Source organism: Bufo gargarizans, unplaced genomic scaffold (assembly GCF_014858855.1).
Source record: "Bufo gargarizans isolate SCDJY-AF-19 unplaced genomic scaffold, ASM1485885v1 original_scaffold_2079_pilon, whole genome shotgun sequence".
Classification (NCBI taxonomy): domain Eukaryota; kingdom Metazoa; phylum Chordata; class Amphibia; order Anura; family Bufonidae; genus Bufo; species Bufo gargarizans.
The window spans coordinates 29,552-56,359 of NW_025334631.1; the positions used below are offsets into that span (position 1 = coordinate 29,552).

At 47.4% G+C, this 26,808-nt stretch overlaps 1 protein-coding gene across 2 annotated transcripts in view; it reads left to right on the forward strand.

Annotated features, from left to right (window-relative positions):
- Window positions 1–17,440: 17,440 nt before the first annotated feature.
- Window positions 17,441–26,808, forward strand: part of LOC122923936 (allergin-1-like) — a 30,961-nt gene continuing 21,593 nt past the window's right edge. The window contains exons 1-4 of one of the 2 annotated variants that reach the window (XM_044274820.1): window positions 17,441–17,523; window positions 17,745–17,783; window positions 20,999–21,328; window positions 22,170–22,499. In XM_044274820.1, the coding sequence (XP_044130755.1) occupies window positions 17,484–17,523; window positions 17,745–17,783; window positions 20,999–21,328; window positions 22,170–22,499 (739 nt within the window). In that variant the 5' untranslated portion in view covers window positions 17,441–17,483. The remainder of the gene's footprint in view (window positions 17,524–17,744; window positions 17,784–20,998; window positions 21,329–22,169; window positions 22,500–26,808) is intronic. The other variant, XM_044274821.1, reaches the window with a different exon arrangement.

Sequence of the window (26,808 nt, forward strand, 5' to 3'; positions counted from 1 at the left end):
TTACTGTAAAGAACCTCCTCTCATCAGCATTACACATTGTGACCACTCTTACTGTAAAGAACCTCATCTCATCAGCATTACACATTGTGACCACTCTTACTGTAAAGAACCTCATCTCATCAGCATTACACATTGTGACCACTCTTACTGTAAAGAACCTCATCTCATCAGCATTACACATTGTGACCACTCTTACTGTAAAGAACCTCATCTCATCAGCATTACACATTGTGACCACTCTTACTGTAAAGAACCTCTTCCTATGCTTATAATGCAGTGTAATAATGAATGTGCTTTGCAGCAGCTGCCTGGCATTGAGTGCCCTGTTAACCAGATCTAAGTTCTTGGCTTGCTTTCCACAGATGTATTCTGTCTGTTGTGTATGTTCCTAGGCGGCCATATTGTTGAGGACATCATACATTCAAGTTTTTTTCTCCCTTTGAGACTATTCTAAAACAAAAATATTTTGGTGATTTTCAGAATTAACCCTTCACGTCCGGGTGTTGGCACGATGGCAAGGCCCAAAGCTCTTGGGATGTTTAGACTACACCAAGGACAATGGGGATTTTCCACAAGTCAAGGTGATCTTGGAAGAAGTCTTAGGACATTGGTGTCCCATTGTTGGATAAGTGGCCGGTAATTTTTATGATAACAATAGAGGGGAGTGGTGGCGGGGTTCACCACACCCTGACTGACCACGTCATGGGGGGGCGATGACTCCATGTACTGTTCGCCAGGGGACAAAACAACTTGTTTGTGGAATGTGCAGGAAGGAGAAGACAATCACTTCCTCCATCTCTTTGGCTTTCACTTTTCCCAAACCTCAAATTTAGGAAAGTTTTTCACCAAACACGTCGGGTTCCCTGGAAACGTATTTTCTTAAAGGAACATTCCACTCAAAGTTCCAGCAACCCCCTCCCTTTATGCAGGGGTGTGGAAATCGTATCGGCCGACGCCCGGGACATGCAGTTCCGGGCGCCGGGCAGGTAGTTTGTTCAGTAGCTTAGCCCTGCTGCGGGCAAGTAGCAGGGCTGAGAGGGCTTTGTTTACCGGAGCAGTGGATCGGCGATGAGCTGGGCGTGGAGAGGCGTTCCCATGGTGACGGGGACGCTTGAAGTTAAAATATACCATCGGATTGGAGAAAACTCAGATCCAATGGTATATTCTAAACCCGAGGTGTTCCCATGGTGATGGGGACGCACCTCTGACAGGGGGCTGCCATCCGCGGCACCTGAGGGGTTAATTGCACGGGCGGCAGCTCTCTGTCAGAGGTCAGGTGCCGGGAATGTTTCTACAATGTTTGCATTGGTGGACAGTACGCCCTGCCCCCCTCCCCGGTATTAAAATAATTGGTGGGCAGTGCGCCCCCCACTCCCCGGTATTAAAATCATTGGTGGGCAGTGCGCCCCCCCCCCTCCCCGGTATTAAAATTATTGGTGGGCAATGCGCCCCCCCCCATCATTGGTGGCAGCGGCAGTTCTGATCGGAGTCCCAGCAGTGTAATGCTGGGACTCTGATTGGTTACCATGGCAGCCAGGACGCTACTGAAGTCCTGTCTGCCATGGTCAGTTACTCAGCAGCATTATACTTACATGCGCTGTGGCCGCTCGGTGCGCATGTAAGTATAATGCTGCAGAGTAACTGACCATGGCAGACAGCTCTTCAGTAGCGTCCTGGCTGCCATGGTAACCGATTGGAGCCCCAGCATTACACTGCTGGGACTCCGATCAGAACTGCCGCCAATGATGGGGGGGGGGGAGGGAGCACTACCCACCAATGATTCTAATACCGGGAAGGGCGCACTGCCCACCAATGATTTTAATACCGGGGAGGGTGGGGGGGCGCACTGCCCACCAATGGTTTTAATACCGGGGAGGGTGGGGGGGCGCACTGCCCACCAATGATTTTAATATCGGGGAGGGTGGAGGGGCGCACTGCCCACCAATGATTTTAATACCGGGGAGGGCGCACTGCCCACCAATGATTTTAATACCGGGAAGGCCGCACTGCCCACCAATGATTTTAATACCGGGGAGAGTGGGGGGGGGCGCACTGCCCACCGATGCAAACATTGTAGAAACATTCCCGGCACCCGACCTCTGACAGGGAGCTGTGATCACATTAAGGCCTCGTTCACACCAGACAGTGCGTTCCGGCGCACCGCATTGCGGCCGGGTAACTATATTGTGGGGCAGGAGGGGGCGTAGTGGTCTGTTGAAGGGATTGGCACCATAACCATGCCCAAGCGCTGCACAGGATCACAAGGCACATTATGGCTGCGGTCCAGTCCAAACAAAATGCTACAAGCAGCATCGTGACCGGACCTCAGGCCTAATTGTGCCTTGCGATCCCGTGCATCGGATCGCCTGCGGCTGTGGCTACGGTGCCATTCACTTCACATAGTGAGCCGACCGCCATGTAGAGCCATTTCACACCACAAAGACTGGAACGCAAGCCAGCCATCTCCCTGCACAAGGAAGCGTGGCCGTGCATGGAAATATGGTTTGGATTTAAAATACATTTTTTGTATTAGGACAAGTACATTTTCATGAGGGACAAGTAGATCGAGCCTCCGCTTTAGTCCTTCGACAAGTAGGTTTTTACAAAAATTTCCACACCCCTGCTTTATGGAATAGTTTGGCCCATGATTGTAGCTTCAGGTTCCAGAACCTCAACGTAAAGACAGTGTTCCACAATTTAACGCATATGATCTCGCCAGTATAAAGTGCACTAAGACACCCAGTGGTGGCTGCCGCTTGTTACCCTGCGTCTTATGAGCAGCGGCGCCTGCCGTCTTTACATCTCTCACTACGGTATATGGAATTTTACATAAACTACTCAATACTGTCCTTGTCGGTGCCATCTAGACCTGTAGGATGGAACGGCGGTGCCACCTAGTGGAGATACTGGCTGCGGACAGAAATCTAAAAGTCATTTATTTTCAGCACCGTCAATTTAAAGCGACTCTGTCGACCACAACGCCCTGCTGACACTGCCCTGCTGACATCAGGGAGCATCAGATTCCCAATAGATTCAATGTGTCCTACTACAAAGGGGTCATTGTGCCCCTGCAAACCACAAGGTGTGTACACCCATACCCATGGTGTGTGTTTTCCTGTCCTGCTGGACAGATGATGGAGCTGGTGGACCTTACTGTGGATCTTGTGTTTTTTGTACATTTGGGTATCTCCACTGTGATATCCCCTCTAAACACTCCTTATAGAGAGGGTTGTTTAACCCTTTAATACTGTACTGATTCGTTCGGTGAAGAGATTGAATGATGAGGGAACAGCTCGAACATGTACGGTTCCTAAAATAATATGTCCAAACAGGAAAGAAAACCGTCCACAAAGCCCTATAATCCAGGAGACCTGGAGATACGGCACACAGTCTCTGCCCACAAGGGGCATTAAAGCTCCAGAACCTCCAGAGTTTCCCTCATGGAACCACCATGTCTACTCAACAGATCTGGCTTGGGGCTACTCCTGAGGGCGTTGTTAAGAAGGACCCCTGGTTTTAACCATTTTAACTAGAGCCGTCTTTAATATTCATTAGACCCTAGGCAAGAATTTACTTGGGCCCCCTGGATCCCGCCTTCCCACACCCTAGCAGGCAATCACACCCTCCACCACAACAAACACACATGAAAAATAATCTACACACCTGGTAGAGTAGGAAACTTTAATAATGATGAGTGGCCACTAGAGGTGTTCCTGGGCAGTAATGTAAATACTGTTTTTTTTTTTTCTGAAAAGCTTGCCGAGACATGCTATAGACACCAGAACTACAACGTTCAGCTGTTGTGGTTCTGGTGACAATAGTGTTCCTGAATCAGCACAAAAGTATCTAATAAAATGGCTGTATCATTATTAAAAAAATTAAAAAAGCACAACTTCTGACACAAATATATAGTATTTTGCAGATTACTTTTTTTTTACAGTGTGCAGATAGTACTGTACTACTAACCCCTCCATCCACCCCTCCATCCAGGGTAATACAGCCCCATTCCTCTTAAATCCAGTGACGTCTCTTTGATGTAGATGTTTTCGTTCCTCATCTTCTCCTTTCAGACCTTCAGACCAAACCATCATTTCTCGTCTCTGCAGTTTGACAATCAAAATCTTAGTTTACTACTTTTCCATCATCCTCCCATCTTCTGGACAAATCATCCAACCACCCCCAATACTCTGCCTGCCATGCTCCCCAATACTATACTGCAGAAACAGATAAACCCCCTGATAACAGTAGTACCGTGCAGATAGTGCCCTTCAATAATTATTGGCACAGTGCCCTAAAATAACTGTGCCCAGCAAATAGTGCCCGACACTAATAGTGTAAACATAACGTCCCCCAAAAATAATTGTGGTAAGCTGATACTGTGCCAGGGTACCCCCACAGTAATAGTGCTCCCAAAAGTCCTACCAATAGTAATAATTCTGCTAGAGCACACATGGTAGTAATAGTGCTCCTACAGTGCCCCCAACATGTGCCCACTGTGCCCCAGTGCTCCCGTAGTGCCCATACTAGTAATCATGTTACCCATAGACCCCCAGTAGTAATAAAGGCCATCATAATGCCCCCCCCAGTAGTAATAATTCTCCTTATAATGTGCCAGTGCAAAAAATACCCCCTTTTAATGCCCCCAGTTGAGCTAATGTCCCCATAGTGCCCCCATAATGTGCCAGTATAAAATACCCCTATATAGTGCCCCCAGTAAATTTCCCCATAGTGCTCCTGTCCCCCCTTCTTCCTAGTGCCCCACATAATGACCAGTATAAAATGCCCCATATATAGTGCCCCAGTAGATGCCCTCAGTGTGCCCCATAATTTGCAAGTATAAAATACCCCTTCTCAGTGCCCCCCATAGTGCTCCTCTCCCCTTCCCCATAGTACCCACCATAATGTGCCCCAGAATAAAATGCCCCTATACAGAGCCTCCCATATAAAATACCCCTTCTTTGTGGCCTCAGTAGATGCCCCCAGTGTTCCTCTCCCCCCTTCCCCCATATAAAATACCCCTTCTTTTTGGCCTCAGTAGATGCCCCTATAGTGCCCCCAATAATGTGCCAGTAACAAGTGCCTCCATAGATGTCTCCAATCATGTGCCAGTAACAAGTGCCTCCATAGATGCCCCCAATCATGTGCCAGTAACAAGTGCCCCCATAGATGCCCTCCAATCATGTGCCAGTAAAAAGTGCCCTATAGATGCCCCTCAATCATGTGCCAGTAACAGGAGCCCCCGTAGATGCCCCCCAATCATGTGCCAGTAAAAAGTGCCCCCATAGATGCCCTCAAATCATGTGCCAGTAACAAGTGCCCCATAGATGCCCTCCAATCATGTGCCAGTAACAAGTGCCCCATAGATGCCCCCAATCATGTGCCAGTAACAAGTGCCTCCATAGATGCCCCCAATCATGTGCCAGTAACAAGTGCCTCCATAGATGCCCCCAATCATGTGCCAGTAACAAGTGCCTCCATGGATGCCCCCAATCATGTGCCAGTAACAAGTGCCTCCATAGATGCCCCCAATCATGTGCCAGTAACAAGTGCCTCCATAGATGCCCCCAATCATGTGCCAGTAACAAGTGCCTCCATAGATGCCCCCAATCATGTGCCAGTAACAAGTGCCCCCATAGATGCCCTCCAATCATGTGCCAGTAACAAGTGCCCCCATAGATGCCCTCAATCATGTACCAGTAACAGGAGCCCCCATAGATGCCCCCCAATCATGTGCCAGTAAAAAGTGCCCCCATAGATGCCCTCCAATCATGTGCCAGTAACAAGTGCCCCCATAGATGCCCTCCAATCATGTGCCAGTAACAAGTGCCCCCATAGATGCCCTCAAATCATGTGCCAGTAACAAGTGCCCCCATAGATGCCCTCCAATCATGTGCCAGTAACAAGTGCCCCCATAGATGCCCTCAATCATGTACCAGTAACAGGAGCCCCCATAGATGCCCCCCAATCATGTGCCAGTAACAAGTGCCCCCATAGATGCCATCCAATCATGTGCCAGTAAAAAGTGCCCTATAGATGCCCTTCAATCATGTGCCAGTAACAGGAGCCCCCGTAGATGCCCCCCAATCATGTGCCAGTAAAAGTGCCCCCATAGATGCCCTTCAATCATGTGCCAGTATAAAATACCCCTATATAGTGCCCCCAGTAAATTTCCCCATAGTGCTCCTGTCCCCCTTCTTCCTAGTACCCCACATAATGTACCAGTATAAAATGCCCCATATATAGTGCCCCAGTAGATGCCCTCAGTGTGCCCCATAATTTGCAAGTATAAAATACCCCTTCTCAGTGCCCCCCATAGTGCTCCTCTCCCCTTCCCCATAGTACCCACCATAATGTGCCCCAGTATAAAATGCCCCTATACAGAGCCTCCCATATAAAATATCCCTTCTTTGTGGCCTCAGTAGATGCCCCCATAGTGCCCCCAATAATGTGCCAGTAACAAGTGCCTCCATAGATGCCCCCAATCATGTGTCAGTAACAAGTGCCCCCATAGATGCCCTCCAATCATGTGCCAGTAACAAGTGCCCCCATAGATGCCCTCCAATCATGTGCCAGTAACAAGTGCCTCCATAGATGCCTCCAATCATGTGCCAGTAACAAGTGCCTCCATAGATGCCCCCAATCATGTGCCAGTAACAAGTGCCTCCATAGATGCCCCCAATCATGTGCCAGTAACAAGTGCCTCCATAGATGCCCCCAATCATGTGCCAGTAACAAGTGCCCCCATAGATGCCCTCCAATCATGTGCCAGTAACAAGTGCCCCATAGATGCCCTCAATCATGTACCAGTAACAGGAGCCCCCATAGATGCCCCCCAATCATGTGCCAGTAAAAAGTGCCCCCATAGATGCCCTCCAATCATGTGCCAGTAACAAGTGCCCCATAGATGCCCTCCAATCATGTGCCAGTAACAAGTGCCCCATAGATGCCCCCAATCATGTGCCAGTAACAAGTGCCTCCATAGATGCCCCCCAATCATGTTCCAGTAATATACAGTACAGACCAAGAGTCTGGACACACCTTCTCATTCAAAGAGTTTTCTTTATTTTCATGACTATGAAAATTGTAGATTCGCACTGAAGGCATCAAAACTATGAATTAACACATGTGGAATTATATACATAACAAAAAAGTGTGAAACAACTGAAAATATGTCATATTCTAGGTTCTTCAAAGTAGCCACCTTTTGCTTTGATTACTGCTTTGCACACTCTTGGCATTCTCTTGATGAGCTTCAAGAGGTAGTCACCTGAAATGGTCTTCCAACAGTCTTGAAGGAGTTCCCAGAGATGCTTAGCACTTGTTGGCCCTTTTGCCTTCACTCTGCGGTCCAGCTCACCCCAAACCATCTCGATTGGGTTCAGGTCCGGTGACTGTGGAGGCCAGGTCATCTGGCGCAGCACCCCATCACTCTCCTTCATGGTCAAATAGCCCTTACACAGCCTGGAGGTGTGTTTGGGGTCATTGTCCTGTTGAAAAATAAATGATGGTCCAACTAAACGCAAACCGGATGGAATAGCATGCCGCTGCAAGATGCTGTGGTAGCCATGCTGGTTCAGTGTGCCTTCAATTTGAATAAATCCCTCAACAGTGTCACCAGCAAAGCACCCCCACACCATCACACCTCCTCCTCCATGCTTCACGGTGGGAACCAGGCATGTAGAGTCCATCCGTTCACCTTTCTCTGCGTCGCACAAAGACACGGTGGTTGGAACCAAAGATCTCAAATTTGGACTCATCAGACCAAAGCACAGATTTCCACTGGTCTAATGTCCATTCCTTGTGTTCTTTAGCCCAAACAAGTCTCTTCTGCTTGTTGCCTGTCCTTAGCAGTGGTTTCCTAGCAGATATTCTACCATGAAGGCCTGATTCACACAGTCTCCTCTTAACAGTTGTTCTAGAGATGTGTCTGCTGCTAGAACTCTGTGTGGCATTGACCTGGTCTCTAATCTGAGCTGCTGTTAACCTGCGATTTCTGAGGCTGGTGACTCGGATGAACTTATCCTCCGCAGCAGAGGTGACTCTTGGTCTTCCTTTCCTGGGGCGGTCCGCATGTGAGCCAGTTTCTTTGTAGCGCTTGATGGTTTTTGTGACTGCACTTGGGGACACTTTCAAAGTTTTCCCAATTTTTCGGACTGACTGACCTTCATTTCTTAAAGTAATGATGGCCACTCGTTTTTCTTTACTTAGCTGCTTTTTTCTTGCCATAATACAAATTCTAACAGTCTATTCAGTAGGACTATCAGCTGTGTATCCACCTGACTTCTCCACAACGCAACTGATGGTCCCAACCCCATTTATAAGGCAAGAAATCCCACTTATTAAACCTGACAGGGCACACCTGTGAAGTGAAGACCATTTCAGGTGACTACCTCTTGAAGCTCATCAAGAGAATGCCAAGAGTGTGCAAAGCAGTAATCAAAGCAAAAGGTGGCTACTTTGAAGAACCTAGAATATGACATATTTTCAGTTGTTTCACACTTTTTTGTTATGTATATAATTCCACGTGTTAATTCATAGTTTTGATGCCTTCAGTGTGAATCTACAATTTTCATAGTCATGAAAATAGAGAAAACTCTTTGAATGAGAAGGTGTGTCCAAACTTTTGGTCTGTACTGTATGCCCCATAGATGCCCCCAATCATGTGCCAGTAACAAGTGCCCCCATAGATGCCCCCCAATCATGTGCCAGTAAAAAGTGCCCCCATAGATGCCCCCAATCATGTGCCAGTAACAAGTGCCTCCATAGATGCCCCCCAATCATGTTCCAGTAAGTATTACCATATAAAAAATTAAACACTTATACTTACCTCCATCAGGCTGGCAGCGATGGCAGTCCCCGAGTCCCCCTCAGGGATTCTTCCGGCCTGTGTCCTACGCTGCACTGCTCAGGTGGTGCGATGACGTCATTGCACCGGCCTCTGATAGGCTGCAGGCCTAGTGCCTGCAGCCTATCAGAGGAACGGGAAGGGAGACGCTTCTCCCTCCCTTGCTGCAGCACATCTGAGGACGGTGATACAGATGACTATGGAGATGAGCGCTTCCACAATGGGAGCGCTCATCTCCCTGTGCCCTGCCGCCACCCCCCACTTGTCACCAGGGCTGCGCCGCCTGGGGCCATCGCCTCACTTTGCCTATTTGGCGGTGCAGCCCTGCTAGCGCCCCCTGGAATTTTGCGCCTAGAGCAACGCCCTTCCTCACGCTACGCCACTGGCCAACAGGGCTCAAGAGGCAGCTGCCTTGGGCCCCCCAGGAGCAACTGGTCAGCCAATGATTTGACAGGGCGTCTCTGTCACGGACACAGCAATTAGACACACAAAACGTACAGTACAGGGTATTGCAGGGACAGTGTAGGGAAAGGGAAGCGAGGCCACCTCTCCATTCATTCCTGTGGAACTGCTGGAAAAAGCCGAGCCAGTACTCAGCTATTTTCGAAACTCCTGTAGAAATAAACAAAGGGTGGCCGTGCATGCACCGTGCGCGCTTGTTCCGTTTGGAAGATTCATTCTAGAGGTGGGATCCACACCAATCTGACCTTGGTGTCATATGCTAGCGATACGCCACTAATGTTCCAGGTGAGACAACCCCTTTAAGCTGATTGAATTATTTGGGGCAGTCACTGTATTATGTCTGTTACAATCAGGGCTGGAGGGTCATTTGCTAAAATGTTTACCCCACTATTGAGGCATTAAAAAAAAGTCGCAAATTATTGCGCGCCACATATTTACGCCATAGTTTGGAACTTTTTTATATAAATGGTAAGGGCGTAGTGGGAGGGGGGGCAGATTTACTATAAATTACGCTAGAATCTGCCTACGGCTGGCATAGACTTCAGTTTCTGGCACATGGACTGCCAGAAATACGACTCATTAAGAGGCATCTGCTCCGGTGCACAGGGATCAGCAGTCCGGATAAATGTCCCTCAGGGACTCTGCTGTCCACTCTTTTATGTACAGGAGCAAGCCAGCACACAATTAATTAAAAAATATATAAATCTACTAGCTGATGTTTGTTTAAGCATCATGGTTCACTGGTCTCTGTGTAATTTACCCTTTTTCCCAAAAATCTGTTGCAAAGCTTCTAGAGTCCATAGGTGCACAGTGAGTATTCTCCTGCGTCACCGGCAGGGTATATTTTGGCTGCAGATGTTGTCTAACTGCACAATTTTTTCCAGTTAATATGTGTACAAATAGGCGTATTTTCCAGCACCGCCAGCAGCATATATTCTGGTCGTAGGAGTTGCGTCAATTTTGACGTAAATTTGTTTTCCCTTAGTCCTAACAGCAGCACAAGTGGGGTATTTGCCCCTCTGAAGCTGGTCAGGACAGGCGGAATTTTTAATGAACAAAAATTTCTGCCTAAGTATCCTAATTAGTAATTAACTAATTAAGCCCCTACCCCATATAACCCGGCCCCAACTGGACGGGGTTGATTTATAACAAGTAAATGACAATAAATCATACAAGGGGAGGGAAATTTGTGTGCTGCTGTTAGGACTAAGGGAAAACAAATTTACGTCAAAATTGACGCTTCCCTTTCGTCCTAACCAGCAGCACAAGTGGGGAAGTAGCAAGAACCTCACCCAAATTGGGAGGGCTCCCTACTCCCCTCTCAGGAGAGGGCGGCACTTAAAACGGATTGTCCAAAAGCCATTCCCTCCGCCTGTCTAGTCTCTAGACGATAATGCGAGATGAAGGTGTTCAGAGAACTCCAAGAAGCGGCTGCACAAATCTGATCTAAGGGGATCAGTTTCTTCTCTGCATAAGAGGTGGATACAGCCCTGGTAGAATGGGCGGAGACAAAGGAAGGAGGCGTCAAGTCTTGGGACAGAAAAGCCAGACGGATTGCTTCTTTATTCCACCTGCTCAGAGTGGGTTTTGAGGCCTTCAGACCCCTGTTTTTCCCTGCATAGGTCAGAAGGAGGTTTTCCGATCTTCTAAATTCGCTTGTTCTGTCCAAATATATTCTAAGACCTCTTGAGATGTCCAATGTACGAAGCCTTTCCTCCTCGGGAGAAGTTGCAGCCGGGGAAAAAGTGGGCAGACATATCGTCTGATTGATATTAGAAAAAGTAGGAACCTTTGGTAAAAAGGTTGGTAAAAACCTTAACAGGACCTCGTCCTGAAGGATTTTTAAATAGGGCTCAGAAGCCCCCAGAGCCTGAAGTTCCCCAACTCTCTTAGCTGATGTGATAGCTAGTAAGAATGTGATCTTTAGGGATAGGAACCTCAAGTCCACCTCATTCAAAGGCTCAAAAGGGGGGACACATAAACCTTTTAGAACCACCGTTAATTCCCACTGTGGGATTGGTCTCAGGATTCTGGGTTTAAGTCTTTCGGCTCCCTTCAGGAACCTCTTGATTAGGGGGTCCTGAGAAATCGGTCTGCTAAGGCATGCCGATAAGGCAGAGACGTGAGCTCTGAGAGTAGATGGGCTTAGACCCTTGTCTAGACCATCCTGGAGGAATTGTAGAATAGCGGAGAGAGGAGGGTCTGAGGCAACTACCTCTCTGTTATTACACCATTGCAGGAGTATTCTGTAGATTCTAGAATACTTCCTGCTTGTAGATTCCGCTCTGGAGTGAGAAATTGTTCTCAGGACCTCCACAGATAACCCTCTAGCTTCTAGAAGGGACCTGTCAATCTCCAGGCTGTCAGATTGAGCCTCCTCAGATCTAGACAGGGACCTGTGTCCTGATACACAAGGTCCTGTATTAGGGGAAGTCTCCAATAATTGCCCTGACTCATCTTCATGAGCTGGGTGAACCAAGACCTCTTTGGCCAGAATGGCATGATGGCAATCACCGAGGTTTGGTCTTGCTTGATCTTCATCAATACCCTCGGTATAATAGAAATTGGAGGGAAGATGTATGCCAGCCTGAACCTCCACGTTATGGACAGAGCGTCTATCGCTACCGGGTTGTCCTCCCTGTAAAGGGAACAGAACCTGCTCACCTTGGCGTTCAATCGGGTAGCCATCAGGTCGATTTCCGGGGTGCCCCACCGCTGGACAATCATAGAGAAGATGCTCTTGTTCAGGGACCATTCCCCTGGAACTGGTAGACCCCGACTCAGGCGATCTGCCACTATATTGAGATCCGCTTTGATATGGACTGCCATTAGGTGGGATAGGTTGATCTCTGCCCAAGAGACAATAGAACCCACCTCCCTCAGGAGGGTAAGGGATTTCGTCCCTCCCTGTCTGTTTAGGTAAGCGACCACAGTAGTGTTGTCTGTCCGGACTCTCACCACCTGACCGCGGATGAGAGGAGCAAAATGAAGGAGGGCTAGTTTGACCGCTCTCAGCTCTCTCCAGTTGGATGAGAGGATTTTCTCCTGGGGATTCCAAGTACCTTGTACTGGGTTGTCCTCCAGATGGGCCCCCCAGCCCAGCAGAGAAGAGTCCGTGGTCAATATGACCCAACGAGGTTGGATCAGAGACCTCCCATCCTTTAGGTTCTTCCACCACTTGAGCGAAGAACGGACTTCTACCGACAGGGAGTGCCTTCTGTCTAGGTCTTTGGGCTTGCGACTCCAAGCTGCTAAGACCTCCTCCTGAAGAGGGCGTAAGTGCCATAAGGCCCAAGGAACTGCCTCTGCAGATGCTGACATGTGGCCTAACATCCTCATAAGAACCCTTATGGAGACTCGTCTGGGTGGTATAAGAGACTGTGCGGCCTTTATTACTCTGTCCCTCCTCTGTGGGGACAGGTATAGGTTCATCAGTTGTGAATCGATCACAAACCCCAAGAACGTTCTCGTGGTTGACGGGACTAAGTGCGACTTGTCCCAATTTATCAACCAACCCAGATGCTGGAGAATCTGGAGAGCTTGTTGAAGCTGACTCTGCAGGACGTCTGCGTTTGCGGCTTTTAAAAGCCAATCGTCCAGGTAGGGTACGACCTGTAGCCCAAGAAGTCTTAAATGGGCGACCACGGGAGCCACTACCTTTGTGAAGGTGTGCGGAGCTGAGGATATGCCGAAGATGGGAACATGAAGGTAAGCATCCTTCAGGTCTATGGTTACCATCATATCTCCTGGGTTCAGGATGTTTAATACAGAGCGAATGGTTTCCATCCGGAAACGCTTCTTCCTGATGAAGCGATTTAAGTAACATAAATCAATGATCATCCGCCAGTCTCCTGATGGTTTTGGTACCAGAAAGATGGGAGAATAAACCCCCTGCCGCCATTCGCGAGGAGGAACCTCCTCTAATGCTCCTTTCTGTATATACTGGAGAACCGAGTCTTCCAGGATTAACTGTTTGTCGGGTGCTAAAGTCCTTGTTAGGACGAACTTGTCCCGAGGAAGGGAAATTAAATCTATTGTGTACCCTGACGCTATCACTTGTAGCACCCAAGGGTCTGGAATTTTTTGCATCCAAAAATTTTTGAATAGACTCAAACATCCACCGACTGGGGAACTGAAAACTGGTCCTTCCTCTGGGACATCGGGGGGAGGGGGATTGACGGGCTGTGGAGAGTCATAGATCAGCCCTGCGGTTTCCACGACCGCGACCCCTACCTCTCTTACTACTTTCAGAACGCCTCTGGGTTCTGTCTCCCCCCTGAAATCTTCCTCCTCCTCCTCTACCCCTTCCTCGACCCCGAAAGGACTGCTGGGTGAGGGATTTACCATTCTTGTCCGCTAGGTTCTCCATGAGAGAATCTAACTCAGAACCGAATAATCTACCTGGTTCATAGGGAAGGGAGCAAAGGTTAAATAACCAGAGTGGGCGCCTACTGGCTGAGGAAAGCGCCATAGACTTGGCCGCTAATTTTAATTGTTGTTGGGAGGAATATGTTAGGAAATCGATCCCCAGTAAGAGGGTTTTGAATTGGTCCAGGATGTCGTCCCGGGCAACCCCAGAATCCAAGTCTGATTGGATTCTGAGAGTGCGTGCACGGATAAATTCCGATACCTCAGAGCACGCTATAGCAACCGAGGCGGAGGCAGCCGAGTAGTTGCATCTAAGCGTGCACTCTGCTCGTCTGTCTAGGGGGTCCTTTAGGTTGCTGCCGTCGTCTGAGGGGACTAGGGTTCTCTTGGAGAGCTTCGATATGGCCATATCCACCTTTGGAGGTGGAACCCAAACTAAGGAATCCGCATCCTGAAGAGGGAACATTAGTTTAAATCTCTTTGTTAACACTGGCCCCTTCTCCGGGTGTTTCCACTCGGTTGCCATTCATTTCTTTAAAGACTCGTCCACTTTAAAGGCCCTTGGCCCCCTAGAGGTGGACTGTGGAGCTTCCCCTTGCTCAACATCATGGTCCCTTGACCTGATGGAGCGTAACAGTCTTTGCGTTTTTTCGGCCGGAAAGAGGAAGGCCGAACTCTCTTCCTCAGAGGAAGAATTGTCCTCAATGGAGACGACGTCTTCAGACATGGGAACAGGACCAGGAGAAGCCTGTCTGGGCCTCTTGTTAGAGACTGCTCCCTTGATCTCGGCAATGGACGTATCCATGAACTGTTTCATCCATGAGAACATATCCACCACCGTTGGTTCTGGGTCCGCTGGTCTGGGACGGCAGCCTGGGCATCGGTGGAATTCGTATGAATCCGGTAATGGGGTGCTGCAGCTGGAGCAGGCGAGATGCTTCTGCTTCTGGGTAGATTTGCCTAAGACACAGACAACAGAATAAGAATTTGGACCCAAAACGGTACAAAAAAAGGGAGAGTAGTACCTTACCGTGAGGTGGCAATGCCATCTTAGAAGAAAGCAAGGTGACTTCAAGGAAAACTTCCTGAGCGCAGGAGTAACCAACAGCAGAAGTCAGTTGAGCTCAGAAAACTGAGAGCAACATTGACCTGCCTCACACAGGTGCCTTAAATAGCACAAGGGGGAGGAGCTTACAGTCACTCCCCCACCCAGGGGGTGGATTCCCGGGTTAAAAGGTACAATTTTAATAAATATAACATAACCTCCCTAATTCCCCCCGTTAGGTGCCCCAGCAAAACTGAGGCACGAACTTAAGGTGTATTTTGAACATGGAAAGCGCTAAACACAGCGCTGGAAGTCGGAGCCGCGGACCGGAAGTGACGACAATGACGCACTTCCGGTACTCGCGAGATGCCGGAGGAGCGAAGCGACTGCTTCAGCGGCACACGAGGAGGGAGGCAGGAAGCCAAACCGCCGCCATCTCCCCCCTGCATCTGATATGACTGAACACAGATGGGCTCCGAAGTGATCCACCGGAGGCACGCTCCCACAGGTAGGAGAGGGCAGGTCCGGATACCTAGGAAAAAGAAAAAGGCAGAATTAAACATTATAATATTATAATACTACAAGTATAACAAATGGGATACTCCAGTAAGGAGTCTAGCCTGTCCTGGAGTCCACAGGACAATAAAAAAGCGACCCTGTCCAGTTGGGGCCGGGTTATATGGGGTAGGGGCTTAATTAGTTAATTACTAATTAGGATATTTAGGCAGAAATTTTTGTTCATTAAAAATTCCGCCTGTTCTGACCAGTTTCACAGGGGCAAATACCCCACTTGTGCTGCAGTTAGGACTAAGGGAAAACAAATTTACGTCAAAATTGATGCAACTCCTACGACCAGAATATATGCTGCTGGCGGTGCTGGAAAATACGCCTATTTGTACACATATTAACTGGGAAAAATTGTGCAGTTAGACAACATCTGCAGCCAAAATATACCCTGCCGGTGACGCAGGAGAATACTCACTGTGCACCTATGGACTCTAGAAGCTTTGCAACAGATTTTTGGGAAAAAGGGTAAATTACACAGAGACCAGTTGCTCCTTTTTTTACACAAAAACATGATGCAAATTTTCCTCATTTAATAATAATCAGTACCCCAAACCTGTGACTTCTCTTTGTTTGAATAAACCTCACAATAAAATGTCTGGTAAACGATCACGATCATCATCCACGAGTGAGAATGTTGGGGGCTGTAGTGGAAAATTGTCAAGTGTGGAAAAAGATCAGGTTTGTGAAAATGAATCAGGCACATAGATGACGGCTGCTGACAATGGATAGATTTAAAAAAAGGAGACCTCAGTGTCTTTCCCCAATTTTCAGGGTTGAATTTATTTGCACCCAAATTAAATCTTCCAACCAAATCGATAGAACTGGATCTAAAACAAATGTAGAAAAATTCAGTCATCTGTATCACACTGGACTGTGTATCGTACACCGCACTGGTGGTCACACTGGACTGCGTATCGCACACTGCACTGGTGGTCACACTGGACTGTGTATCGCACACTGCACTGGTGGTCACAGTGGACTGTGTATCGTACACCGCACTGGTGGTCACACTGGACTGCGTATCGCACACCGCACTGGTGGTGACACTGGACTGTGTATCGTACACCGCACTGGTGGGCACACTGGACTGCGTATCGTACACCGCACTGGTGGTCACACTGGACTGTGTATCGCACACCGCACTGGTGGTCACACTGGACCGTGTATCGTACACCGCACTAGTGGTCACACTGGACCGTGTATCGTACACCGCACTGGTGGTCACACTGGACCGTGTATCGTACACCGCACTGGTGGGCATACTGGACCGTGTATCGTACACCGCACTGGTGGTCACACTGGACCGTGTATCGTACACCGCACTGGTGGTCACAGTGGACTGTGTATCGTACACCGCACTGGTGGTTACACTGGGCCGTGTATTGTACACCGCACTGGTGGGCACACTGGACTGTGTATCGTACACCGCGCTGGTGGTTACACTGTGCCGTGTATTGTACACCGCGCTGGTGGTCACACTGGACTGTGTATCGTACACCGCACTGGTGGTCACACTGGACTGTGTATCGCACACTGCACTGGTGGTCACACTGGACTGTGTATCGTACACCGCACTGGTGGTTACACTGGGCCATGTATCGTACACCGCACTGGTGGTTACACTGGGCCGTGTATAGTACACCGCACTGGTTGTCACACTGGACTGTGTATCATACACCGCACTGTTGGGCACACTGGACTGTGTATCGTACACTGCACTGGTGGTTACACTGAACTGTGTATCGCACACCGCACTGGTGGTCACACTGGACTGTGTATCGTACACCGCACTGGTGGGCACACTGGACTGTGTATCGTACACCGCACTGGTGGTTACACTGGGCCGTGTATTGTACACCGCACTGGTTGTCACACTGGACTGTGTATCGTACACCGCACTGGTGGGCACAGTGGACTGTGTATCGTACACCGCACTGGTGGTTACACTGGGCCGTGTATTGTACACCGCACTGGTGGGCACACTGGGCCGTGTATCGTACACCGTACTGGTTGTCAGACTGGGCCCTGTATCATACACCGCACTGTTGGGCACACTGGACTGTGTATCATACACTGTTTGTTACACAACCCTAAAAAGGGAAGAGAATCAATGTTTCTCCACTTCTGTAGGGCGACTACCACGTGCGCAGGAACTTCCTCTTCAGATCAATCTTCCTCTTTATATCCGAGTCAGAGATGGCGCCGCTCCAGATGCTGTGTATACTAGTTTCTGCAGGTAACATGCCGCCAGCAGGGAGCGTGACCCCACAACAACATGGGCATGACACAGGAAAGAACATACACACATTATACCCTAACACCTCATATATACACATACTGACACAATCACATACACACAGTAACATCTATATACATACATTATATACTCACATATACTGAATATTGAATGCTGTTACACACAGGACGGTATTAACCGACTTCCCTTTTTCCTCATAGTTTCTACAGAAATCATCAACTGGACAGGTGTGTCCACAGGTGAGTGCCCACGTCCCTACAGGTGAGTCTCCGTGTGTCTACAGGTGAGTGCCCACGTCCCTACGGGTGAGTCTCCGTGTGTCTACGGGTGAGTGTCCGTGTGTCTACGGGTGAGTCTCCGTGTGTCTACGGGTGAGTCTCCGTGTGTCTACGGGTGAGTGTCCGCGTGTCTACGGGTGAGTGTCCGCGTGTCTACGGGTGAGTGTCCGCGTGTCTACGGGTGAGTGTCCGCGTGTCTACGGGTGAGTGTCCGCGTGTCTACGGGTGAGTGTCCGCGTGTCTACGGGTGAGTGTCTACGGGTGAGTGTCCGCGTCTCTACGGGTGAGTGTCCGCGTGTCTACCGGTGAGTGCCCGCGTGTCTACCGGTGAGTGCCCGCGTGTCTACCGGTGAGTGCCCGCGTGTCTACCGGTGAGTGCCCGCGTGTCTACCGGTGAGTGCCCGCGTGTCTCTACAATTAACCCCTTCACTGCCCCAGACCACATTTACTCTTTCACTACCTAAGATAACCAGGTATACTCACATTCACCCCTTCATTGCCCTGGACGACCAGGAATACTGATATTTACCCCTTTACTGCCCTAGACCACTAGACAGTCTGTCATTAACTGGTTCATTTCCATAGACCACAGTGTACACTGACAATACATCATCCTTGCCCTACAATCACAATCACATTGGAACTAACCTAATTACTGCCCTAGATCACCTAGTGCACTTACATTAACATCTTTACTCTCTTAACCAAAACATACTACAATTATACCTATATTGCCTTAAACCACCAGGGATCCTTAAATTAACCCCTTCACTGATGTAGACCATTAGAGGTTTTGACATTAACCCCTTCAAAGCCTTAGACCACCAGGAACACTGACAAAAAACTTTTACTGCCCTAGCTCATCGGAACTGCTGACACTAACATCTTTACTGCCTTAGACCACTAGGGATGCAGACATTAATCCCTCTCACTGCCCTAGACCTTCAGAACATTGCTGCCTGCAGGTACAGCCAGGTCACCCTTCCTGGGTGGTAAGTGACTCAGTGCCCATCAGTGACCCAGCGGAGATCACATAAACACAAACAAGTCACTGAGCTGCGGCCAGACCGACCCCCAGGAAGATGAGTGCATTAGGCATGGCCTCTTCTGCAGGGCTTCTGTAAAGTGCTGCAGCCATAGGTATATATATACACCATAGGCGTGCGCAGCCTATTGCATTAGGGTGTGCACCCTAAAGCACAAACACACACACCGCGCGTGTACAGTCGTGGCCAAAAGTTTTGAGAATGACACAAATATTAGTTTTCACAAAGTTTGCTGCTAAACTGCTTCTAGATCTTTGTTTCAGTTGTTTCTGTGATGTAGTGAAATATAATTACACGCACTTCATACGTTTCAGAGGCTTTTATCGACAATTACATGACATTTCTGCAGAGTCAGTATTTGCAGTGTTGGCCCTTCTTTTTCAGGACCTCTGCAATTCGACTGCGCATGCTCTCAATCCACTTCTGGCCAATTCCTGACTGAGAGCAACCCATTCTTTCATAATCACTTCTTGGAGTTTGTCAGAATTAGTGGGTTTTTGTTTGTCCACCCGCCTCTTGAGGATTGACCACAAGTTCTCAATGGGATTAAGATCTGGGGAGTTTCCAGGCCATGGACCCAAAATGTCAACGTTTTGGTCCCCGAGCCACTTAGTTGTCACTTTTGCCTTATGGCACGGTGCTCCATCGTGCTGGAAAATGCATTGTTCTTCACCAAACTGTTGTTGGATTGTTGGAAGAAGTTGCTGTTGGAGGGTGTTTTGGTTCCAGTCTTTATTCATGGATGTGTGTTTGGGCAAAATTGTGAGTGAGCCCACTCCCTTGGATGAGAAGCAACCCCACACATGAATGGTCTCAGGATGCTTTACTGTTGGCATGACACAGAACTGATGGTAGCGCTCACCTTTTCTTCTCCGGACAAGCCTTTTTCCTGATGCGCCAAACAATCGGAAAGAGGCTTCATCTGAGAATATGACTTTGCCCCAGTCCTCAGCAGTCCATTCACCATATTTTCTGCAGAAGATCAATCTGTCCCTGATGTTTTTTTTGGAGAGAAGTGGCTTCTTTGCTGCCCTTCTTGACACCAGGCCATCTTCCAAAAGTCTTCGCCTCATTGTGCGTGCAGATGCGCTCACACCGGCCTGCTGCCATTCCTGAGCAAGCTCTGCAGTGGTGGCACTCCGATCCCGCAGCTGAATCCTCTTGAGGAGACGATCCTGTCGCTTGCTGGACTTTCTTGGACGCCCTGAAGCCTTCTTAACAAGAATTGAACCTCTTTCCTTGAAGTTCTTGATAATCCTATAAATTGTTGATTGAGGTGCAATCTTAGTAGCCACAATATCCTTGCCTGTGAAGCCATTTTTATGCAACGCAATGATGGCTGCACGTGTTTCTTTGCAGGTCACCATGGTTAACAATGGAAGAACAATGATTTCAAGCATCACCCTCCTTTTAACAGGTCAAGTCAGCCATTTTAACCCAATCAGCCTGACATAATGATCTCCAGCCTTGTGCTCGTCAACATTCTCACCTGAGTTAACAAGACGATTACTTAAATGATCTCAGCAGGTCCCTTAATGGCAGCAATGAAATGCAGTGGAAAGGTTTTTTGGGGATTAAGTTATTTTTCATGGCAAAGAAGGACGATGCAATTCATCTGATCACTCTTCATAACATTCTGGAGTATATGCAAATTGCTATTATAAAAACTTAAGCAGCAACTTTTCCAATTTCCAATATTTATGTAATTCTCAAAACTTTTGGCCATGACTGTGTATATATATATATATATATATATATATATATATATATATATAGCCTTTATGCCATTAGCCCCCATTATCAGCCCTTATGTCTCATTAGCCCCCATTATGCCTCACATTAGCCCCCATTATGCCTCATTAGCCCCCATTATCAGCCCATTATGCCCCTCATTAGCCCCCATTATGCCTCTCATTACCCCCATTATGCATCTCATCAGCCCCCATTATGACTCCAGCAGCCTCATTTTTTATAAAATAAAAAAAACACTTACCTCTCTGCTCCTGGATGCCGCCTCTTCTCGCCACCCGCAATTTTCTTCCTCCTGATGTCACCCTGTGCGCACGCCTATGATAATGGCCCATATATACACTAGCAGAAGCTGTCTCTAACCTCCAATATCTCTTTCAGAAAAGTTATCACAGCCTGAATTGACGGTTAATTCTCCCAATGTGATGACCGGACACACGAAGACCATTCACTGCATCTCCAGGAACGTCTCTCTCCCCATCACTTACACCCTATTCATTAATAAGAGATTTGTGGAGAAGAGGACGGTGCCAGAGGAGAGAGGAGCCACCTCCAACATCACTGTGGAGCAGAGGACAGTGCCAGAGCAGAGAGGAGCCACCTTCAATGTCACCATCTACAATGAGACTAGCCTCGGACCTTATAAATGCAAAGCCAACAACAGCCTGATGCAACCTGTGTACAGCAAGGAGCTCACATTTACACTACAAGGTGAGTCCAAACATCTACAAAGACCATAAGAAGATGTGCAGGGGTCAAAACCATGGGCTTGTCTGCTTAATACAGTACAGCAAACATATACGATCAGTAGGGTACTGTAGATGTACTGTGCTTGACAGGATATATGGAGAGAGGGTATCCCATCATTATTATATAAAGCTTCTGGCACATTTTATGTAGGATTCTTATCCTAGGAGGAGAAGTGTCCAGATGTAGGTTCTCCATACATATGTCAATAACAGTAGCTCTCCATCTAATATGTCAAACACAAAGAGTTCTTTATATCACATGTCAACCACCAGGAAATCTCCATATAACATGTTAACCACTAGGAACTCTCCATATAGCATGTCAACCACCAGGAGCTCTCCATATAACATGTCAACCACCAGGAGCTCTCCATATAACATGTCAACCACTAGGAACTCTCCAGATAGCATGTCAACCACCAGGAGCTCTCCATATAACATGTCAACCACTAGGAACTCTCCAGATAGCATGTCAACCACCAGGAGCTCTCCATATAACATGTCAACCACCAGGAGCTCTCCATATAACATGTCAACCACCAGGAGCTCTCCATATAACATGTCAACCACCAGGAGCTCTCCATATAACATGTCAACCACCAGGAGCTCTCCATATAACATGTTAACCACTAGGAACTCTCCACATAATGTCAACCATCAGGAGATCTCAATTCTCCCATCTACCAACAAACCCCTCACTGTGTCACAATATATATATATATATATATATATATATATATATGTAATATCCCATATATACACTAGCAGAAGTCTACAACTCCAACCTCCAATATCTCTTTCAGAAAAGTTATCACAGCCTGAATTAACGGTTAAATCTCCCAATGTGATGACCGGACACACGAAGACCATTCACTGCATCTCCAGGAACGGCTCTCTCCCTATCACTTACACCCTATTCATTAATAAGACATTTGTAGAGGAGAGGACAGTGCCAGAGGAGAGAGGAGCCACCTCCAACGTCACTGTGGAGCAGAGGACAGTGCCAGAGGAGAGAGGAGCCACCTTCAATGTCACCATCTACAATGAGACTAGCCTCGGACCTTATAAATGCAGCACAAACAACAGCCTGATGCAACCTGTGTACAGCGAGGAGCTCACATTTACACTACAAGGTGAGTCCAAACATCTACAAAGACCATAAGAAGATGTGCAGGGGTCAAAACCATGGGCTTGTCTGCTTAATACAGTACAGCAAACATATAAGAGCTCTAGGTTTCCTGTGCCTTTAATGAGAGGATATATGGAGGGTATCCCATCATTATTATATAAACTGTTGATCTTGAGACAAATGGTTGAGGAAAGGCAATAAAATATCACTTAGAGGGCCTCAACCTGCAACCACCTGTTCCTATATATATGTATATGTATATATATATATATATATATATATACACACACACACACACACTACTCACAAAAGGTTAGGGATATTTGGCAGCAGACGTTCCCTAATGATGCCACCTCGATGAGCTGGCGCATTGTCCTCCATGAAGATGACATTAGGCCTGTGTTGTTCCTGCAGAGGCTCAATGACTGGATTAATGATGTTCTTCAGGTAGTCTGGGCTGTCACTGGACCATTCACACAGTGTAGGGCAGTTCTGTACTGACTAGACACACCAGCCCACACTGTAACACCGCCACCACCACTTGTCTGGTGACAACAGTGGCTGATGCAGAGCGTTCTGCTTGACGTCTCCAACATCGTTGGCGGCCATCATTTCTGTGCAGTATGAATTGACTTTCATCAGTGAACAGCACTGAGGCCCACTGGTCTAGCACGCAGACCATGCTGATGTAAATGGTTTCGAATGGTCTGACGTGACACTTGGGCGCCTCTCACCTCCCTTAAAAGGAGTCTTTCACTTAGACTGACCATCATAGAACACTAACACCATTATCAGCATTATAGTGCCCATATTGGAATGCTACTTACTGTTTAGCTGTCGCTTATTTTCTTTAAAAAACACTTTTATTCAATTTGCAAATTAGGTCTGAAGGTGCCCAGGGGCGGCGTTCAAGCGGCCGATGCCCAGGGGCGGCGTTGCTATTTATATGAAACTCCTCCCCTTTCACCCCTCGGGTACGCCCTAGGATGGGGTGTCATATGAATAGGGCACCTTCAGACCTAATTTGAATATTAAAAGTGTTTTTTCAAGAAAATAAGCAACGGACAGCTAAACAGTAAGTAGCATTCCAAAATGGGGACTATAATGCTGATAATGGTGCTAGTGTTCTATAATGGTCAGTATAGGTGAAAGACTCCCTTGAAATGTGCCTGAAGTTGTGTGGCATTCATCATCCGGTTCTGCAGGGCATTGTTCACAATGAAGCGGTCATCAGTGTGGGATGTGGCCATAGGACGTCCACTTCTCTGCCTTTCTGTGACTCTTCCAGTCTCTGTATCTCTGATACAACCTGCTGATGACACTCTAAGCTCAGGGGCCACTTCTGTCTGAGAACATCCTGCTTGAAGCCTCACAATGACAAGGTACTGTTCATCAATTGTTTGTTGGTCTCATGATGTCAAAATGTGAGCAGCATGATGAGGAGGACTGTTTAATACCAATTCTAACTGAACCAGGAAGTTTATCGGGAGATTCATGGATCAAACACCTGGTGTGAATTTTGCCGTTAAGCTCCTTGTTGTGCAAAATGTACTGAAATATTGAACGTTGGACATGTCCATTCAGAGGTTTCGAGAAGGTCACATTAAGTTCTCCTGTAAAGGTTGGAGTGCATTTTAGACTCATCCTCAAATTTCACCCACAAGCCAAAATTAAGCTGTACATGTGGACAAACCTAAGCTCAACCACAGAGGATATGGACTACCACAGGCTCTTCACTGAAGATGCAGACAACCACAAACTCTTCATATGGGATGTGTACAACTATAAGCTCTCCATAAAGGATGTGGACAACCTTAAGCTCTCCATAGAGGATATGGACAAGAGAGACGGCCTTGCGGTTTGCGGAGAACTTTGCGCGTTTGCCGAACATATGGCAATATTCGTCGGCGCCATATTCTTTTACATTGTGAAGAACTTTGACCCATGACACATCCATCAGATGGTACAGGACAGCCAATGGAGACATTTCAGCACATGGACATACCTCCTACCTTATAAATAAACCCGATCTGGCCGCCATTTCACATTCAGTATTTTGCCAGTGTAGGGAGAGTTGCATTTTGGAGCAGGGACAGTTAGGGACACCAAACGCTAGCTAATAGGGCCACAAAAGTCCTTTTAAGGACTGGTAACGCTGTGCTATCGATAGGTGTGATACACAGAAGGGTGTAATATACTTCTGCTGCGATACTGCAGGTATATAGAGGGACAAACGCTATTGGAACCAATCATTTCTACTGGTGTGATTTACCAGTTGCCCCCCCAAAAAAGTAAAAAAAAGTGGGCTACAGTAAAATTGTTATTCGGTGATCATATAATGTACCTCGAGCCACATAATCACAATTTATTTTCTGTCAGGTGAATGCCTATTTTTTGGGGCCCGTACTCCCGTGGCCTAAAATAAAAAATTTCTAGGCTCCAGAAGGGCTCATTTTAGAGAATTTCCCTTTAAGACGCATTAAAATGGCCCCTGTTTAAAATACATATTTTTTGTGGGAATTTTTGTCATTAATCCCCCTCTGGTATGTCACTGCCCATGTTGTGGGACTATTTGTGCACTTCTAGTAAGTATTTGGTGGCTGCAAATATGAGCTGAAGGTTTTTCAGCTTCACCTGCCATTAAAGTGAATAGGGCCCGCGTTCACAAACCGTCCCGGCCGATGTTCGTCCATCACTAATGGACAACCCTACACTCTACATGGGGGGATGTGGACAACCCTACACTCTACATGGGGGGATGTGGACAACCCTACACTCTACATGGGGGGATGTGGACAACCCTACACTCTACATGGGGGGATGTGGACAACCCTACACTCTACATGGGGGGATGTGGACAACCATAAACCCTACATAGGGGATGTGGACAACCATAAACCCTACATAGGGGATGTGGACAACCATAAACCCTACATAGGGGATGTGGACAACCATAAACCCTACATAGGGGATGTGGACGAACATAAGCTCTCTATAGATGATGTGGATAACTGTAAGCTCTCTATAGAGGATGCTGATAACCATAGGGTCTCTATAGATGATATGGACTACCATAGGCTCTCCATTATGGATATGGACAACCAAAAGCTCTCCATAAGGGATGTGGAGAACCATAAGCTCTACATAGAGATAGTGGCCAAACATAAGCTCTCCATAGAGGCGAACAGCCATAAGCTCTTCAAACAGGATGTAAACAACCAAAATCTCTCCATATGGGATGTTGACAACCATAAGCACTACATATGGTATACGGATAATTATCCGCCTTATGATCATTTGGAAAACCATAGGTTCAACATAGATAATGAGACAAAGATAAATAATTTCAGAACTTTTTCCACCTTTAATGTGACCTATAAATGGTACAACTCAATTGAAAACCAAACTGAAATCTTTTAGGTGGAGGGAAGAAAAAATATAAAAATAAAATAATTTGGTTGCATAAGTGTGCACACCCTTAAACTAATACTTTGTTGTAGCACCTTTTGATTTTATTATAGCACTCAGTCTTTTTGGGTATGAGTCTATCAGCATGGCACATTTTGACTTGGCAAAATTTGCCCGCTCTTATTTGCAAAAACACTCCAAATCTGTCAGATTTTGAGGGCATCTCCTGGGCACAGCCCTCTTCAGATCACCCCACAGATTCTCAATCGGATTTGGGTCGTTGTCATGCTGAAAGATGAAGTTCCTCTTCATGTTCAGCTTTCTAGCAGAAGCCTGAAGGTTTTGGGCCAATATTGACTGGTATTTGGAATTGTTCATAATTCCCTCCAGCTTAACTAAGGCCCCAGTTCCAGCTGAAGAAGAACAGCCCCTTGGCTTGATGCTGCCCCAACCATGCTTCACTGTGGGGATGGGGTTCTTTTGGTGATGTGCAGTGTTGTTTTTGCACCAAATATATCTTTTAGAATTATGGCCAAAAAGTTCCACCTTGGTTTCATCAGACCATAACACCTTTTCCCACATGGTTTTGGGAGACTTCAGGTGTGTTTTTGCAAAATGTAGCCTGGCTTGGATGTTTTTCTTGGTAAGAAAAGGCTTTCGTCTTGCCACTCTACCCCATAGCCCAGACATATGAAGAATACGGGAGATTGTTGTCACATGTACCACACGGCCAGGACTTGCCAGATATTCCTGCAGCTCCTTTAATGTTGCTGTCGGCCTCTTGGTCGCTTCCCAGACCAGTTTTCTTCTCGTCTTTTCATAATTTTTGGAGGGACGTCCAGTTCTTGGTGATGTCACTGTTGTGCCATATTTTCTCCACTTGATGATGACTGTCTTCACTGTGC